At 29.3% G+C, this 20,533-nt stretch overlaps 1 protein-coding gene across 1 annotated transcript in view; it reads left to right on the top strand.

Annotated features, from left to right (window-relative positions):
- Window positions 1–7,209: 7,209 nt before the first annotated feature.
- LOC117178812 (nose resistant to fluoxetine protein 6-like) overlaps window positions 7,210–20,533 on the top strand; it is a 44,510-nt gene continuing 31,186 nt past the window's right edge. Inside the window, exon 1 of the mRNA XM_033370305.1 lies at window positions 7,210–7,363. Coding sequence (XP_033226196.1) covers window positions 7,210–7,363 — 154 coding nt within the window. The remainder of the gene's footprint in view (window positions 7,364–20,533) is intronic.

Below are 20,533 nucleotides of genomic sequence, written 5' to 3' on the forward strand. Positions count from 1 at the left end.
TATGATTTTTCCAAATTTGATAATTGGGAAAATTCATTTGTTTTCAGTCGCTTAGTGTAAAAGAAGTTTTGAATAGAAAAGATTATTCTTGTACTGAAGATATGCATACACCCACAAGCTTTGCAAACTATTATAACATACCTTCTGTGTTTTTTTTCATAACAATATAATTCAAGGTTCTCAAATATGCATGAAAAATTTGTGAATGGAGAAACAAAGAGTCCAAGTGTACTTTACAGATTCAGATTACTTCTTGACAATGCCTAGGTAATAATTTTAATTTGTTCATGATGGATTTATTAATTCAAAACTTGGCTTATTTGCCTATTGCAATATTATAAAATTGAAAGTAATCATTTGTTTTCGGTAAAGGTTATATACTTTTGTAGTATAAGAAAATTGGAGTATGACAATTATTTTCATTTTAATTGCCATTTGTTTCCAGATTTTTCAGTTTTGAACAAGCTTACAATTTCCAAATTTTGGCAGGATCATTGAAACATTGATCAATCTACGATATTCCCCATGGTACTTTTACTACAATCAAAAGGGTAAAGTCAAACATCAAACGCTGATAATGATTTCTGATTGCAAAAAACACGACGCCATATAGCTTTCACGTCTTTCTCAACGGCTCAAAGCGTTTCATGAATATCTTCCACTACATTATTCACATGTACGTAAATGTTTTTACTTCTCCGACAGCGCTCCCCAGCAATTTGAAAACGTCAACAATTTTGAATATATTTATCATCACGAATATGATTTTCTGCGTGAAGCTGAGTTGTTTTTCTATGCAACGGAGCAAATTTACGAATGATATCAGAAGATCAAACTTCGAAGCCATTAGAGCTTTATAAATGGGCTAGCAAAGAAGCTTCATTGCGAAATATGTGAGTATTATACAGAGATACAAAGGATATGAAAAAGCAGAAAATATTCTCAAAAGTCGTTTTGAAAAGTTTGAAACGATCCTTGGCACACACGGGTTGTATTCAGTTGAACTGCAAAAGGATTCCAATTTAAAAGTAAAAAAATATTCTTCCTGAAAAAATTGGAAAATTGTAAGCTTCTCAAAAACTGAAAAATCTGGAAACAAACGCAAATTAAAATGAAAATAATGATCATGCTGCAAATGATTCTTACACTTCAACTATGTAGCCATTAACGAAAACAAATTATTATTCTTAACTGTAGAATACTGCAATAAACAAATAAACCAAGTTGTGAATTCATAAATCTATCATGAGAAAATAAAAATGGTGACCTATGAATTATCAAGAAGTAATTTAAATCTGTCAAGGATCACACGACGTCGTTGAAGTGTGCTCGCTAGCTCGCTCGCTGCAACGTGCGCCACGGATTATAAAAATTCGTGACACTTGAAGTTTTAATTTCTCCATTCTCAAATTTCTCCCGCATATTTGAGAATCTTGAACAAAAATTTCAAGGTAACAAAAAACGGAAAAAATGTTTCAAGTTCAAAATAAATAAAATTGTTTATAAAAATGCACTATATTCTTTTGAAAAAAAACAGGAAGTATATTATACTATTTTGCAAAGCTTGTGTCTGAATGCGTATTTTCATAACAAGAATAATTTTTTCTACTTGAAACTTTTTTTACTGTGAGCGATTGAAAACAAATGCTTTTTCCCGATTACCAAATTTTGAAATATCGTATCTCGAGATTTTCAAGTATGATATTGAAATACAAAAATACGACATACAGACAGACACATTCGTAAAAACATGTTTTTCGGACTCAGAGGATCTCAAAACGTGGACATTTGATCAAAACTGGGGGGGGGGGTCAAATTTTACACAAATATCATACTGTCTCTGATGAGAATGTAAAAACTACTTATATATTTTAATTAACATTATGTCGACAAGCATACCCACTTCTTACATTTCGTTCCATTTTGTCTACATTGTTTTATTTTCCTAGTAGAACTGTCTGCATAATTTAATTGTCGAGCACAAAGCGCGAATTTTGCAATGAGAATGTTGTTGAGCACGAAGCGTAAGTGTTGCAATGAGAATGCAATCGTCATAGCCGCAGGTGCTTTGAAAAACGTCTTTAAAAACAAATTAAAAAACAATTTCAGTTTCAATTTATCACTTCAGTTTGTCAGTTGTCGATTGAAGTTAAAATATTTAAGATTTATTTTTAATTGCATTCGACCTTCATGCATTAAACGTACGAAAACGGGCGCGAAACGCGAGAGTGTATCCGGGCGCCTTAGGTGCACTCAAACTTAGCGCCAAACATCGCGCATACAGTAGGCGTATTTTTTAATTTCTGTACAATCAAAATGTTACTCTTGTTAAAATCTACCAAAAATTATGATTAAAATTTGCGGATATTGTGAAAAATAAATTGTCTAATTTTGCAAGGGTATCTTTTTAAATGTAGCTCCAGTCGAAAAATAATTTGTGATAGTTTTAAGGTACATTTTACACCTAGTAAAAATAATGTTTACAATTTCCTAATTGTTCAGAAAAATAGTTTTTCATGTGATTTATGACTCTTTTTTTATCCACCAGAATCTTTGACAACAATTTCGGAAACTTTTAAGAAAAATTGTTTTAAAATGTTGAGAATGCTCTAAGTGTTGTAATTTTCTTTTAAATGAAAAATTAAAAGTTCTAATATTTAGATACATTTTATTAATAATAAAAATATTTAATTAGAATTTCTTAATCTCTTAGAGAAATAGTTTTGTTCTATTTTTTTCTCAAATTTTGAGAAACTTGAAAAGCATATTACATTTTAATTTTGAATAAATTTAAAACTGTTAGGTAAATAGTTTTCAATTCTCTTTTTCATCTCCTGGAATCATCGACAAAATTTAGAAACTCTTTTTAAAATTTTGTTTTGAGCTTTAAAAATACACTAAATTTCAGAATTTCGGCTGAATTAATCTGGTTAACGGACTTGAACTTCATTTTGGGTCCCTAAAAAAGTGGAGCGAAGGCTAATTCGATTTGTAGAATCCTTCAAAAGTTAGCGAGGCTACAACATTAAGATAATTAGACAGTTATACGTACCCAGGCAGAAAAGTTATAAATAGTGGGAAATATCATGTATAATTTCTATTTGCCTTATACATTTTTCGTATAAAGCAAATCAAAATTAGACATCACATTTCCTACTATGTATAAATTTCTCGCCTAGGTACATACAGTGAGGGTAAAAAGTTTTGGCGTACCTCTTTTATGGTGACTGATTAAGTTCCCCGAGTCGAAATATAGCCCCTACTTTGAGACTCTTCACGCTAATATTTTTAGGGGCTAAGGTTATAAAGTAGAGCATATTGCCATACGATTTTTGCCCCTACTTTAGCGCTCTTATGGACACAAATTTTCGAATTTTCCATTTGGCGTGTCAAAATAGAGGCTTAGTTTTTGCTTCTGATTTATCGCTCCACACTTTAGCTTCCTGTACGGAATAAAATTATTTGACAAAAAATTAACAAAATGGAGCAAGAAGAAGGCATACTGACATTTTCGTAATGTTTCAAGTTATTTTGCATACGGAAAAAATATCCATTAAAATTTATAGAAATAATCCTATAGTAGAGGATACGCTGGGTAGTTTAATAAAATATAAAATCGTCTTTGTTTTACATTGCGTTCAACTAGTCCCGAAGCTATAGAGAATAGTTCTATAAAATCATAATCGATTTTTCGCCAAAAAGAGATTAATATTCTGTATTATTATATTATTACTATTGTAATCTAATACTTATTCATATGTTTAAGGACACAATTATTCACAATTAAACAATCACTACACTATTTATATTCGCACACTATGAAAGTTTTTTTATTCGCCGCGAGGGTTCGAACCATATAAGTTTCGCATTCCTAACGCCTAAAGCCTCTCGGCTAGCCTGGCTTGAAGTATGCCAAACTAAATCTGACATATAACCTACAGCTGTGCAAGGCCATCTGCAAATGTTTGTGACCCATTCTGTATAAATATTGCTACGTTCATAATAATATATGTACTAAGATTTTAGATTTTAGAAATATTACAAATTATTATTGTATATTTTATGTGCTTAATCAAGATTTGAACTTAATCCAGAAATATTTCAAGATATTTTAAGAGAAAAAAAAATTTCAATATATATTTTCATAAATTTAATAGGTTTTACAGGATTTCCACAAATTTCCGAAAATTTCAAAAGATTTAACAGACTTTAAAGAATTCAAGAACATTATTCATATTTTATAATTACCTTAAAATCTTAAAACTCATTTAAATTGTACCGAAAATCGAAAACTTTGGAATTCGATTATAAACTTAAAAAAAAATTTAATCAAATAACACCCGTTAAATCCCTTGAAACTCCTCAAAATCTTTTCAAATACATAAAAATATTTTTGAATTACGTGGAGGTCCTTAAACTCTTTTGAATTTTTGAAAAATTATTAAAAATTGTAAACTATATTAAATCGATTGAAATGTCAGAAAATCCCTCAAAATGACTAAAAATCTCTTGAACTCATAACAATTATTTTAAACTCTTTACAACCTCTTGAAAATTCTTGTACTTTTTGAAATTCTTCTAAAATCTTTTAAAATTCTTTGAAATTACTTGAAATCTTTTGATATTCATTTATAAACTTTAATCTTTTTTAATTCAAAACAATTGTTAAATCCGGTTAAATTATTTTGAAATTCATTAAAATCTTTTTGAATACTTCAACATATTTTGTAATTACACAATAATACATAAACTCTTTTGAAATTCCTCAACATTTTTTCAAATCATTTTTAATAATTTGGAATCTTTAAAAACTTGTAGAGCTCAAACGGAAATTAAGGAATATGTTAGAATATTTGTGAATATTTCGGGATATATCGGAATATTATGAAATATCAAGCAATTTATTATTGTAAGTAAAGGTTACATCCAAATCTTTGGTATATATTTATAACCATCTATGATCTTATTAAGAGTGGTTACAAATCAACTGTAATCAACGTCGATTGTTTGGAGAATAACGTAGGAATAATAATCATCGCTGATCGAATCCATTTGAAATCAGCAGGAACCTACACTTGAAATCGCAGAATTTCTCGAGAGGGAAATATGTTGCTTTTGGAAGGAAATTATGCTTTTTGTCATGTTTCTAAAATTTGAAGAAAATTGATTGAATTTGCGAGAGTTTAATTAGCAATTTGCAAATTATTAGTTTTCATGTGATTTGAATTAAACACAAATAATTGAAATTTTAAAGGCTTTGATTAAAAAAAGTCTTATTATCACAATTTTTGGTGAATAAAAATTTTGTCAGTTTAAAATAAAATTCAAATTCTTTAAGTTTCAAGGTTCTGGAGTAGATTTTTTTTTCATTTTTAACATTTCTTATTTTAAATAATTATTTAGTTTGTAAGTTTTTTTGGTGTAATTAAATTGAATCTTTGATTTTATAACAATTCGCCTTATTAGCTTGCAGGACCAAGAATAATTTTTTTCTGTGATAACAATTTTTAATTCTAGATTTTCAGAAGCTTCAACTTTGAATGATTCAATTTAGTTTTGAATACAAAATTGTCAAATTTTGATCGCTTTGAATTTATAATTGTACAAATTCTAAAGTTTGCCATTTTTAATCATTTAATTTTGAACGCTTTTAGGTATAAATAATTTCCTATGATCTAATCTTAAAATATTCAATTTTTAAGGTTTTGAAATTGCCCTATTTTCTCAATTTTTAAACTGAAATCATTTAATTTCGTGATTCTTCAATTCAAATGAAAATTGCGTGAAAGGAAAATCTATTTCTTCAGAATCTGTGGTAACTAATTTAGAGTTATTTTTTAAGGTACAGAAAAAACTCTATATAAAAGATTTGTATCTTTCTTACCTTTTTCTTTTGACGTTTCTTCTCGTGTGTTTAATACCTTTTTTTTTGGGGGGGGGGGGGTTTAGATCTGGGTTATTTATAGCTATCTTTAAAATCTTAGCGGTGGTTTGCATTTTTCCTTTTGCTCGAAGCCACCAGATTAGGGCAAACGTTGCTTTCACGCTGCTTTCACGCTGCTTTCACGAACTGTGATGATAGAATTTTAGAGAAAACAACAAAGTATCTGTTACGAGGGCGCAGGCGTCGAGGCGACGACGCCACATATTTTGTGCGATAAAATTTAAGAGCGTTAAAAAAAATTTTTTTAATTCTACGCAGAATATGGAGCTTTAAAGGAGACATAAGTAAAACTCAAGAGTATAGAGGCAAACCCTGAAATGTAGGGGCTGAAGCTTATACAGAAGCAAAATGGAATGAAAATATCTTTAGGAGTGGCTACGTAGAAGCTAGTAGAATAAACAGCCGCAAAGTAGGGACAATACTTCCACTTCAAGCGTCAAAGTAGGGCTTATATTTCGACTCGGGTCTGTTCATTTTAATTATGCCAGAGTTAAAAAACTTTTTTTTAAAAGGTTTATTTCTCTCGAAATTCTGTATAAAATGAGCCCGGGACGAACCTAGGTTGTCTATTTTTTAAAGTAGATATTGCAATTTATTTAGAATATTGCAATTAAAAATTTAAAATATTGCAATTATTTAGAAAGTTATTGAAAATTTAATAAAATACTGAAATTTATACTGTTTTTGCAATATCTACTTTAAAAATAGACCAATTAGATTCATCCTGCTGGGCTCATTTTGTAAAGAATTTCGAGAGCAATCGACAGTTTAAAGAGAAATATGTTTAGCTCTGGAATTGTTTATTTTCTGTATAGCTATAGGCATTACGAATAGTGCATATCTGAACGAACGTTGTTTAGGAATTTTCTAAGATAGGAAAGGAGAACAAATACAGCATCATTCTGTGAAATGTCCGGTTTTCCTTAGTCATTGTCAGAACATCCTGATATCATATCTGGATCTTTTTAATCTGTCGCAAGTCACTCGGACCTAAATTCTAGATCAACGACAGTTACTTTAGGATACTCAACGATTTTGGTTTTAGTTACTAGTTAAAGCTTCTATAAGAAATTCCTACACTTTTAAGATTTGTTGAAAATTTTAGAGGCATCTCGAGTATTTTATTTGAGTTATTTAACTTCAACGTGAGATTTTTTGTTTTGTAAAATTCGGAGAAAATGGACTTTTTGCAGAAAATATTTCTATTATTAGTACTTTTACGATACCATGTGACAACGGATGACTATCAAAAATCGGCAGAGAAAATGGAAGACATCTTTGGGCGACTGGGACCAAGATCTTTATTGACAACATTTAAAAAGACTGAAAAATTGTATGAATATACCGAAGAAACTTGTTGGGGACAATTTCTGGCTTATGCGAATAGCCTTGGAAAAGGAGAAACATGGGCTCTTAAAAGTAAGTTTAAATTTGTGCACCCTCTATTGGACTTCAAATCAATATTAAATTATTATTGAATTAAATATATAAATTAAATTATCATCAAAATCAGTATTAAAATATAAACTATTAATATTAAGTAAGTAAAAATACAATTGTAAAATGATGAATCTTTTTCATGTGTACATAGTCTATTATTTAAGGATTTCAACTCTAAATTGTTTATTACAATCCCTTTCTATTTCAGTTGGTATTTAAGCTGGAAATTTAGGATGTTATAACATTTTAAAAGCTTTTACATTGAAAGAAAAACAATTTTGAATAATTCAATGTTCACAAAAACAAGTCTTTCAGGGCTTTTAATGTAAAATTGTACAAATTTGAGAAAAACAATTACATTTTTTTGTCACTTTTGAAATATCTGTGTTTTAAACTATTCGTATTGGCAAAATTTTCAAACCAAAATTTGTTAACTATGAAAGCTTATATATACTAAATACCCACAAAATTCTGGTTAGTTTAACCAGAATTCTAGCTCATCTCAGTACTTTTGTCTGGTTGATTTAATTAGAATTCTAGTCGTTACAAATAGAAACTCTGACTAAAATAATAAGAATTAAGGTTCCTTCAAACAGATAAAATAGTACCAGTATATTTCCCCAGAATTTTTCTGAAAATAACCTAACAATAAGGCAGTATTCTCGTGCAGAAACTTCGAAATTGTTATATTTTTAACGTTGATAAGTCAAAAGTTTCTGTATTATATTATCACAATTTGAATGTTTTCCATTAAGGATTTTTTAATTTTTAAGGTTTTTAATGGTAAGTTATACAAGTTTGATTATTTATTACGGACGGTGGACCTAAATCAGACGATTGCGAACTGTTTTGCCTTTCTTCTTTGATGAATACCCGCGGCGCGCCGTGAATTCAGCGACAAAACAATTTCAGCGACAAATATTTATTATTTGTGGATGAGCTTCATTTACAGTATTGTCATTTTTGGTTAAAAAGGATACAAATATTGAATTATTGTAACAAAGTACAATTATTAAAATTTTGTTTTTGAAACTTCAACTGTCAATGTATGCAATGTAAATTCCATGAATTTGTCATTGTTTTTCAAAGTGTTAAAAATAAAATGTAAGTTACTATACCGATTGAATCTTTAGAAGGGATGTTAAAAAATACCCAAAAAAAGTTTTTAACATTAATATCAAAAATTAAACTTTTTACAACAGTTTAAAAACGTTGCGGTCTAAAAGACCTCAAGTGTCAGCAACGTTATTCTCTGGAGGTGTGTCATTTAAGGGTTAATATAATTTGTTGTTCATTATTTCTTTTGCTAAATTGTTTATAACAATTGATATAAATAATGAACCTCAATTACCAGAATTACATTTCATTTTTTTTATTAATCCTTGACACATGATTAAACTATTCACTATCTTGATATTTTCTCGTACGACAAGCCATTATTTATTTATGGCCTGATAAACAATGTATTTCTTATAAACACATCCTCTCCTAAAAGCCACAATTTTCAAGTTATTAGCGATCACCTTTTTTTATATCCTTACTTTTACGACAAAGACTGTGATTATCTTGGGAACCATTTTCGATATCTGACCCTTATTGTTTATAACTATTGTCATTAAAAAAAACGCTCAATTAACAAAATTGATTTTTTCCTAATTTTTTAATTAATTTTTGGCACAAAATAAAAGTTATCACTCTCGTGATATTTTTTCGTACGACCAGCCAATATTTGTTTATGGCCTTATAAACAATTAGAAATATAAAAAAAGGTATTCGCTAATAACTTGAAAATTGTGGCTTTTAGATGAGGGTATGTTTATAAAAAATACATTGTTTATAAGGACATAAATCAATAATGGCTGGCCGTACGAAAAAATATCCCAAAAGTGAAAAGTTTTATTTTGTGTCATAGATTGATAAAAAAAAATTGAGAAAACATCGACTTTCCTAATTGAGCTTTTTTGTTAATAACAACAGTTGCCAACAATAAGGGTCAGATATCGAAAACGCTACCGAAGATAATGACAGTCTTTATGGTAAAATTAAGGATATAAAAAAGGTAATCGCTAATAACCTGAAAGTAGCTTTAAGGGGAGGGCATGTTTATAAAAAATACATTGTTTATAAGGCCATAAATAAATAATGGCTCGTCGTACGAAAAAATATCACGACAGTGAAAAGTTTTATCTTGTGCCATAGATTAATAAAAAATTAATAAAAAATCGATTTTCCTAATTGAGCTTTTTCGTTAATAGCGATAGTTGTAAACAATAAGGTTCAGATATCGAAAACGCTACCCACATAATTAAATTCTTTATGGTAAAATTAAGGATATAAAAAAGGTAATCGCTAATAACTTGAAACTTTTGGCTTTCAGGGGAGGGTATGTTTATAAAAAATACATTGTTTATAAGGCCATAAATAAATAATGGCTGGTCGTACGCAAAATATCAAGAGAGTGAATAGTTTAATCATATTTCAAGGATTAATAAAAAAGTTGAAGACAATTCTGGCAATTGGGGGTCATTATTTATATCAATTATTATAAACAATTTAGCAAAAGAAATAATGAACCAAAAAGTATGTTAATAGTGCTAGATAAAGCTTTCGCAAAAATTTGGAGCAATAATATGACACTGATTGATCTGGATGATTGTTTATTAATAAATGAAGATACTGAACGGTTTCCTTTTAAAAATAACAACTTTTTAACAACAATTTAAGGAGAGTTTTGTATTGGATCGGAAAATTTCTTTTTCCTTTTAAGATATCTATCCTTGATACATACAGTGTACAAGTTTTAAATTTGTCTGAATTACAGATTCTGAGGTAATACTGCAAATATGGCAATTTTGTTAACAAATCATTTGTTTATAACGCTGTACATTGTAAACAGGGTGCGGGTACGCTCACGCGCTTTGTGCCCGTTTTCGTACGTTCAATGCGTACACTTTAACTATATTTTTTCAAATATTTTAATTACTATAACTTAAATCGAAATCTATGATTTAAACTTCTGAGGAATTACATCCATAAATTCTAACTGAATTTTTGTTCGATTTGATTTTAAAGAAGGTTCTCGAAGCACCCACGGCTTTGACGATTACATTCTCATTACGGAACTCGCGCTTCGCGCTCGATAATTCGTGTCCACTTGAAAAACTTCACCAAGCTAATTTGTAAATCTTGTTAAAATCGACTGAAAATGACGTTTTAAACTTATGGATCTCTAAAAAATCAAAATTGCATATTCTTGAAAATTATCCAACTTTTGGAACTTTTGTCTAATTAAAAACTTTCAGGATAATAACTTCGAAAAACATATATTTTACACCTAGTAGAAATTTGAATTGATATTTCTTAACAAAATAAAATTTTTATTCCCTTTTTTAGAACATTTACAAAATGTTGAAAAGCATATAAATTTTTAAGGTTTTATCGAGGAAATATCTGTTTAACGAACTTAACCTTCATTTTCGGAACCTTAAGAAGTGTATCAAAGGCTGACTTGATAGGATAAATCCTTCAAAAGTTAGCGTGGCTACAACATTCAGATAACCATATATACAGACATACATATAGACAAACAGACACACCGACAGACAACGATAAAATTGAATGATTTGCGGATTCTGTGGTTGCAGAGACGTAAAGATCCGTTAAAAACCAGAGATCGAAAATTTGGACGATTACATTACACTCGCATGAATGAGAATGTACAAATGATTTATACAAAAATAGACCCATATTTCGAAAACCTGCCCAAGATATTCGTAATCTGGGGCCTTTTTTGACCTTTTAAAAAAAAAGTAGTCTCGGAGACCTATTAGTGCATACATAAGTGTTACTGGCGACTGGATTACAAGAAAATTTTAGCCGGTACATTGAAAAATAGTTTCAATGTGAATTTGTGTAAAATAATTGTTTAAATAATGAACAATTGTTTTTAATTTATTATTATAACAAAGAGTCAACGAAAAAGACATTCTTAGTTGTATCCGAATTTATGTATAAAAATTGTTTAATTAATAAATAATTTTTGTCAATTCGCAAAGTATCATGGTCAAGAGTTATCGAAAAAACATTCCTAGTTTATTTCGTAAACAGAAATTAAACCTATTAATTGAAAAGTGACCTAACTGTGAAATTGTTTATAAAAATTGGTTAAACAATTAAGAAAAAACATCTATTCTTACTTAATGGCAATAGAACATTCATTTCTCTCACATTTTATGCAAATACTATTAATTTAAATCAGCTAAACATTGACTATCCCAAAAAAACGACTTTCTTCATTTATTTGTTTATAAAACAATAAAATTGTTTGTATTAATCTAAACAACCGTAAATTATTCTTATATAGTTTTAACACTGTTTTAAGATCTTCTTTGATTAATCTGAATGTCTTAAAAGAAATGGCATTTGGGAAAGTTTAAAAAAACTGCAACTTTGTTGTTAAATAAAAAATTAGAAAAAAAAGTTTTCAATCCTTCCAAAATTTAAAAAGCTAGGACGCTCGCTCGGCGGAACCTCTTCAGACTAATTTATCGTGGCAATTATGAATATTTGTTGTTTATAGAACTTCTCTCTGATTTTTACAGGGTCAAGACTGTGCTTATAGTATTTTAATGCCTATATTGCAGTCACTGTATGTAACATTAAGAAAGTAAATTGAGGTGTATTTTTCAAACGTAATCTATTGTAAGTGGGAAAATTGTTATTATGTGTATGTATTTATTCCCTTAAATGTATTTGAAATCTATTTTTAAGCTTATTTATTCGCTTCTTTCTTTCTTCTAATTGCCAACTTCTTAACTGTTCTATTTTTGACAGATATATTTTATGGTATTTTCGTTGTCTTTGATTTTGGTTCTTTTTGACAGATGGCTTTTTTGCTTTTCTCGTTACCTTCGATTCTTTCGAAGATTTTGGGTTTTTTTATGAATCGCTCTCTGTTGCGGATGAAAATGTCTTTAACTGCAATCTCCGATCTTGGAAATCAATAAACGCATATATAGGAGTAAACTAAGATTTAAACTAAGAAATCCGGCGGCGTTCCACCGATTTGAATGAAACTTTTTGCATTGTGTTGCTAAATATGTGTAATGAAAAGTTAAAACAAAATCTTGCCGCTAATTGTTATTTATTTGTTTCAACAAAGATATCACTATAAACTCTTGGCTTCCTTTCTCTTCTTTCTTACTCAGATATTGTGCTCTGTCCCTTGGTATAATCCACCCATAGTTTCTGTTAAATCTTGTCTCTCTTATTCTCTCCTGCCTTTTTGCCTTCTCTCTCCATACCGTTCTTCTTGGCCATCTCAGATAGCTTTCTTCCTCTTGCATCCTTCTAACATCATCGATCTGCAATCCATTCGTTCTGAGATACCTTTCCCTTTCAACCTCCATCTTCCTACTCCCTCTTCTGTTCTTCTTCCCCCACCAACACTTCCTAACCACCTTCCTTCTCCCTATTCCCAGTGTTCAGTTTACATACCTAACATTTATCCTGTTTACATCCTCTCTTCCCTTCCCTCTACACATCATCACTCCATAAACTAAGATAATCATCATAAGCGACTCGAACAATTTCATTCTCCTTCCAAAATTATCTGCGAATAACTTCTTTCCCAGTCCCACACCTGGCTCACCACTACATTTGTCCTTCCCATTCTCTTTTATATAACCATCCACTGTCACTTAACTCCCTTAAACCTTCCACCACCTTTCCCGAACACCATAACCTTTGACTTTCCCGCATTCAGCGCTAACTTATTCTTATCAAAGTATTTTCTCAATCTCTTAAACATCTCCCCAGCGGGCACAAGCGTTAAAGAACATTTTTAGAAAGGCTTAAAAATGTCCTAAGTCAGTCCATATAACGTTTCATAAACATACAATGTTCCAGAGACGTTTCAAAGACGTAATTGGAAGATAAAACGTTTTAAGAACATCATTTGGCCTGACTTAGGACAGTTTTTAAAACGTTCGAATGACGTCTTTTGACTTGTACGTCCAAAAAACGTTTTTGAGACGTTCCAATTACGTTCTAAAATGTTGTGCCCACTGGGACGTTCAAGGCCTCCTCTCCAAACCTTCTACTTTCTACCTCAGCTCTTTTACCTCCTTTTCCCATTTCTCATCTCTGACCCTCAATCCCATGATCTCGCTTATCAACTCCCCGAGACACATCTACGTGTCCTTATACTTTTTAAAACGCATTCTTTATTGTGCTTTTCCCGAAAAAAAAATCATTTTTACACAAACTTCGAAAATCGCAAATATCTCCTAAAATGGAACCGAACATAAGGGCCATATTCGTGCGGACGCCCACAGATGTTCATTGATTTTCAGCCTAATCCTTTTAAATTAAAAGAAAAATGTCTAAAGTTATCAAATTACTTAGGCTTGCCGAAAAGTAGGCGCTTTAAATTATATCATATTTTATAATAATCAAAAATTAATTCTTTTAGAATTCTTTCTAGCTAGCTTTATAAAAAAGTTTAAAATTATGAAAAAATTATAAAAATATTACACACTCATATATATGTGAGTGTGCAATATTTTTAGAATTTTTGTACAACTTTATACTTAACTGTAAACTTAATTAATGTCTAAGATTTAAGATGGTCATAGCCCAATATATCGCAAGCATTTTTGTTAGAGTTGGGCTTTTATTTATTCTTTGAATATTCTGCACGGTGCTGTCCCGGTATATATTATCAGTCACGGACGCAATTTCATAATGCGATCAAGTGATCTGATAAGAGGAGTGTGTATAATTGAACATATTGGGCCCCATGCTTCACGGACTGGGTTTCTAACTTGAAGTCCAAGCGCCTAACCAACTGAGCCACCAAAGCACATCTGTATTATATAATATTTATTATTTTTCATCATATTTATTCATATTATCATATTTCATCAACATATTTATTATATCAATTTTTTGCAAACTTTTTTCTCGGGTAAACCCGGTTTTTAATCATAGTCACAAATTATCTTCAGAAGGCAGTCGTTAGGCTTCCCTTAACTACCGTATGCTCGATACCCTTAGATTAAAGAATACATAAATATTTCTATGACTCACCCTCAGCCATTGCCTCGATGTCATTTTCGAACTCAGTATCTAGCTCTGCGGTCTCTAATTCCCCTCTGGTTAAAGGCACTGTTCTGCATTTATGTAGTCCAAACTTCATGTATATATCATAGGAAAACTGCTCTCTGAAATCCATTACTTGCTGTAATTTCTTGGTCTGAACTAGCATATAGCTTCAGCTTATCTATGTGCAGAAGATGAGTCACCTGATGACTATTTTCATTATCATGTATCCTGAACTCATAAGAAATGCTATTTAGTGCTTGGCTCAAAAAGTTTTTACGCTAAACAGACCCATAGTGCACTGAAGGAGTTTCATTGAAAAATACCCGTCGTAATGCGTACTGATCCAGTAATCCTTGGTTGTACATTATCAAAATACTTTATTCTTGTACCACAAAACAACCTAGCACGGCTTAAAAAGTCAATGATACTCTGGCAGATTTTGTAAACTTTTAATACTCGCGACTTTTGACAGCATCCCTTTTGTTATTCTGTGAGGAAATAATTCTCGTCGCAATAAGAATAGACCTTATCAGAAATGATAGCTGTACGACATTTATAAATAGTTGGAGGATAAGCTATCGGTCGAAATTCAGATGGAGTTTAAGCGTCTGTTTTTTTAGGCAACATATACGTAGTACCCTGGAGCATAAAGCCTGGCATCAGATCTGGGTGATCGATGATGTTCTAAAAACACCTTGCCAACGCAGGATGCATACTCATCAGGTAATTGTATTAGAAATTGTGCACCATGTCCGGACCTGGAGCTTTCCAGTTACTTGCTCTTTTCAAAGCACTGAAACATCTAACGCTGTCGTGTTTGTCAGCTCCATTTCAGGGTGATTGCAAGCTCTTGTTTTCTCTAGTTGGAACCACGTAGCATCTAAATTGCCTCCGTCCGATTATTGTTGATGTTTCATTACTTACTGTTTGTCGCAGATGTTCTTGCAGGCCATCTGTTTGATTAGCGATATCGGCCTGACCATCTCGTAACTCACCAGCACCACTATCTCGCTGGCTGGGGCCCTTTTCTCTTCTTTTTCTGCCTGCTTGGCGTGAGAAACCCTGTCAGTGGCAGTGATACCGCCAAAATAGCCGTCAAAGTCATGGTAGGAAGCTCAAGCCCTACCGCCACACCAACGCGAGCAATTAGAGAATTTGTAGGCTCCAGAAACTTTGATCATGGTTCCTTAAAGAAACCAATCCTGGCGCAACTGGAACGTGTACGTCATCCACTCCTGCTCCTTCTATCCTAGAAGGTAAGCAAGAACGGGAATGACCACGGAATGTGACCTTACGTGGCAGTCGGCTCTGCTACATGTTGCATAGGCTAGCCTCCTGTAGAGCCGAAAATGCACGAGCCCCCCCCCGTCCCGACTTCACGATTCGTTTTCGGTGGCTAACTGGCTATTTGGAGGAGTTTTTAAGTAAACTGAATTTCGCAGGGTGTCAAGAGAATGAAAGTTCAGGCAATTTTGCTATGTGCTATAATTTTAGACAAAAATAAGGAAATTAATTCTTATCAAGCCTTATTGCGCAATTTTATTGCACATTTAAAAAAAATTTATTTTGGTTTAAAAAATATGCTTTCGAATTTCCGTAAGTTTAAGATATATTCAAGAATTTTGAAACGATTAGAAAATAATTAAAGTTTCTAAAGATTTTTTAAAGAATTTTGTAAGGTTTCACGAAAATGAAAAAGTTCCTTTAGGTTTCTGCGAATAATTAATATAATTTTTTATTTGGAAAAATTGATTTTAAAAAATTCCAATACATTTTAAACTACGTTTAAGATGGCCAATAAAGAATCTAAAGATTTTAAGGCAATCTTTTTCATTTTGCCGAATTTCAAAGAAATTTAGGAAAAATTTAAATAGTTTTTAATGATTAAAAGAATTAGAAGGTCCGACAAGATTAGAAACAGAACTTTTTCAAGATTGGTAGACAAATTTTTAATGACTTTTTATTTTAAAAAACGTACTTTATGAGAATATTAAAAAAGGTTTTTAAATATGTGAAAGGTTATCCTAAAATTTAAAAGAAGACTGTAGAAGATTTTAAAGCAAAATGTTGAAATTTGGTAAGATTATAATAAAAAGATCAAAATCGAGTAAATGCAAGAAATATTAAGAAGAATCGAAGAGATTTAAATCGAATTTTAAACTTAACTTCTGTTAGAAAGGTAGATTTTTAAAGAATTCAAACATAAACTTTAGAAACTTTCAAGGAATTATGAATCAATGTTTTCAAATCTTGAATTAAGGAACATAATTCTTATTAGGCCTTTTTGTGCAATTTTATTACACAATTTTTAAAATTATATGATGGTTTAAAAATCTACTTTCAAATTTGAGTAAGTTTTAGAGAGGAATTTTGCAAGGATTCAAATATAATTCAAACTTGTAAAGATTTTTCAAGAATTTTGTAAGATTTCTCGAAAATGAAAAATTTATTTTAGGTTCCCAAAAATAATTGAAATAATTTTTTATTTCGAAAAATTAATTTAGATCATTTTCAAGAGTTTCAAAACATTCAAAAAGACGTCAAAAATTGTCGAAGTATCTGAAACATTTTAAAGTCAATTTTTTCTTAATTTTGCAAAATAAAAAAAAATCAGGAAAAATTTGAATAATTTTCGAAGATTAGAAAAAAAAGAAATATTTTTCTAATTATCGTGTGAAAATTTGTAATGATTTTTTATTATGAAAAATGTGCTTTAAAAGAAAATTAAAGAAGATTTTTAAACACATCAAACAATTTCCTAAAATTTTGAAAAAGTGTGTAAAATGTTTTAAAATCAACATTTTTCAATTCGATAAATGTACAAATTTTTAATAAATGTAAATAATCGAATAAGTTCAATAAATATTGGGTAGAATTGATGAGATTAAAAAAGAATTTAAACTTCAGAGGAGCTTTAAAAACGTAGGATAAACTGATTTCAAAAACTGAAAAACCTAAAAATTCTTGTTGAAGAATAATAAAGATGCACCTGGAAATTGTGTACAATTATCAGTCTTTAAAATTAAAATTCGAATGATTTTTTTTTAATTACTTTGAGCAGATTTTTTCTCAAGCAGAATCGGCGATTTTAATCGCAGGAGGTTCAATTATTTCCAATCAGAATAGGTAATTACATAAATTTTTAAACTTTAAAAAAGATAACTTAGAATAAGCTGAATGAGATTTAAAAAAAGTTAATTTCAATTACACATGCAATTTGTTGAATTATTTATAAAAATTTGGATACATTAAAAAATTTAGTATTTAAATACACTTAACATTTAAGACTTTTATATTAAATTTTGATAAGATATAATAGGTATGTATGTAAAATGAAAAAACAATAATGAAAGTCAATAAACGAAAGACTTTCAGATAATGAAAGATAATGAAATAAACTCCTTGGGAATAAATGTAAATAAATGTTTTGGAATGAATTCTAACAGAAAATTTAAAAAAGATTACAAAACATATTTTATTATTTCCTAAAATGTTTCAAAAGTACCAAAAAATATTTTGAAGCAAAATGTTGTAATTTTTCCATATTACTTAACTTTAGAAAAATTAGGAAACATAATTCTTCCAAATTTGAATAAGTTTTAGAGATATTAAACAATTTTGAAAGGATTCGAAAATAATTAAAACTTGTCAATATTTTTAAAGGAATAATTAATATAATTTTTTATTTCGAACAATTAATTTGAAAAGAGTATTTTTAAACATTTAAAAACATTGTATAATCGTGTTAAAGTTTTTAATAATTAAAAAATAAAATGTACTTAAAAAAAATTCAAGCACATTTTTAAATACATCAAAGGATGTCCTAAATTTTAAAAGCAGAGTGCAGAAGATTTTAAAGCAAAATGCTTCAATTTGATAAGATTAAAAAGTTTAAAAAAAGTAAATAATGAAGTGAATTCAGGGAATTCAGGAATTTTAATTTTTGATAAAAACTCGAGAGAGTTACCAATGTCTTGAAGAATTCAATTCAAAACGTTTTAAATAGATAAGAAATTTTCTTAGTATTTTTTAAAATCTTATAAAATTAAAATAAAATGTCTTTAAAATCTCCTAGGATCTTTTCTGATACATCTGATATATTCGAATTTTTTTTTTAATTTTCTTGAGATTCTTATAATAATTATTTACATATAAATTTATAAACAAACTGATAATACTTATTTTACTGTATATGAAATCTTTACAAAATGTTTAATGCCTTAAAATACTTATCTCAAAATTACGAAATTTAGCTTTTACGTTTTTATTTTAATTTTTCCTGATTTTTTTGCAAGTTGTAATTATTTCTTAATCGTTTCAAAATTTTTGTATATCTCGTAAGCTTACTAAAATTTGAAAGCAAATTTTGCAAACCAACATAAACATAACAAAAAATGGTGCAACAAAATTGCGCAAGAAGGCTTAATAAGAATTAAGTTCCATATTTTTTCTAAAATTATATAATATGGCAAAATTACGAAATAATTAAAAGAAATTATGATATATTTTTTTAATTTCTCTCAGAATTCATTCCATTCCATTTTTGGTTGAAAATAATTTTTCAAATGAAAATCCAACTATATGTTTGAAAACTGAACTATTCTGTTGTAAATTCGATTGTGTGTGTGTGTTTTAAAAACATTTTTCAGTTGAAAATTTGATTTTTTTGTTGTTGAAAAAACATTTTCTTTACTAAAAATTTAACTGTATCATTTTTGGTTAAATTTTTTGGTAGAAAATTGACCTTTCTCAGTCAAAAATTCTTCTTTTTTGGTAGAAAATTATTCTACTTATTTTAAAATTAATCTAATTTAATCAAGAATTCATTTCTTTGGATGAAAATGCATTTTTTGATGAAACGTCTTTCATTTTTGTATAAAATGGTTAAAAGTCCATCTATTTTTTTGGAAATTAAACTATTTAGCTGAAAAAATTTTGGCTGTAAATTAATTTTTTAAACTGATAATGTAACCATTTTTCGTTGAAAATTTACCTATTTTGTTAATAAAAATTTTTGTTATTTTAAAATTGATATTGAAAATTTTGAATTTCTGTTTTCGGTAGAAGGTTATTGGATTGAAAATTAAATTATTTCTTTGCAAATTTAATTTTTTGCTTAGAAATTTAAATATTTTGTTGAAACTTTGACTTTCTGAGGTTGATAATTATTTTTCAACTGAAAATTTATCTATAAAATTTTTCGTTGAAACATTATAATTTTAGTTGAAAATTAATTTCTTTCATTGAAAATTCCATTTTTTGTCTGAAATTTCACTAGTCCATTTTTGATTGAATACTTTTTTTTTATTTCTAAATTCGTTTCTATAGATCAAAATTGAACAATTTTGTTGACACTTTTTTTTCTTGGCAAATTTTCTTTTTAGTTATAAATTTATCTTCTTTCTAGGCGAATTATTCTTCTTTAAAAATTCATTTGTTTTAGATAAAAATTAATTTCTTTTGTTGAAAATTCGCATTTATTTGGGTTTAAAAATTAATTTTTTCAACTGCAAACTTCACTATAAACTTAAAGTTTAAGTTTAAGTTGAAAAATTTATTTTCAAAAGTAATTTCTTAGATTGAAAATTTAACTATTTTGTCGAAAATTTGTTTTTTATTTGTTAAAAATCCATTGTTTACTAAAAATATGACTAAGGCATGCAGCACTAAATTTGAAACATTTTAGACCCAGATGTCTTGTCTCCTACTATCGGCGAGAAAACTATAGGTATCTGCCTTTGAAGCTTAACAACTCAGTCAAAAAAAATGCTAGCGCAACAAAAAAACAGTCATATAAAAGCTGAAAGTGTTCTAACGTAAATGAGCTTGAAGACGTTTATGTAAAAAAATTGTTGTGTTCAGCAGACTGAAAAATGTAAAAAAAAGTAAGGATTTTCGGGTACATAATAAAAATTATTGCTTAAAAGTACAAAAATTTGCAACTATACCAGGTGTATACATATGAAACCGGTATTACCATCTAGCGGCCAGTAGGCACACTTGTAGGCACTGTCGGAACTTACCATTTGTGCTAATTGGCGTATT

This window comes from Belonocnema kinseyi, chromosome 1, assembly GCF_010883055.1.
Source record: "Belonocnema kinseyi isolate 2016_QV_RU_SX_M_011 chromosome 1, B_treatae_v1, whole genome shotgun sequence".
In the NCBI taxonomy this organism is placed as follows: domain Eukaryota; kingdom Metazoa; phylum Arthropoda; class Insecta; order Hymenoptera; family Cynipidae; genus Belonocnema; species Belonocnema kinseyi.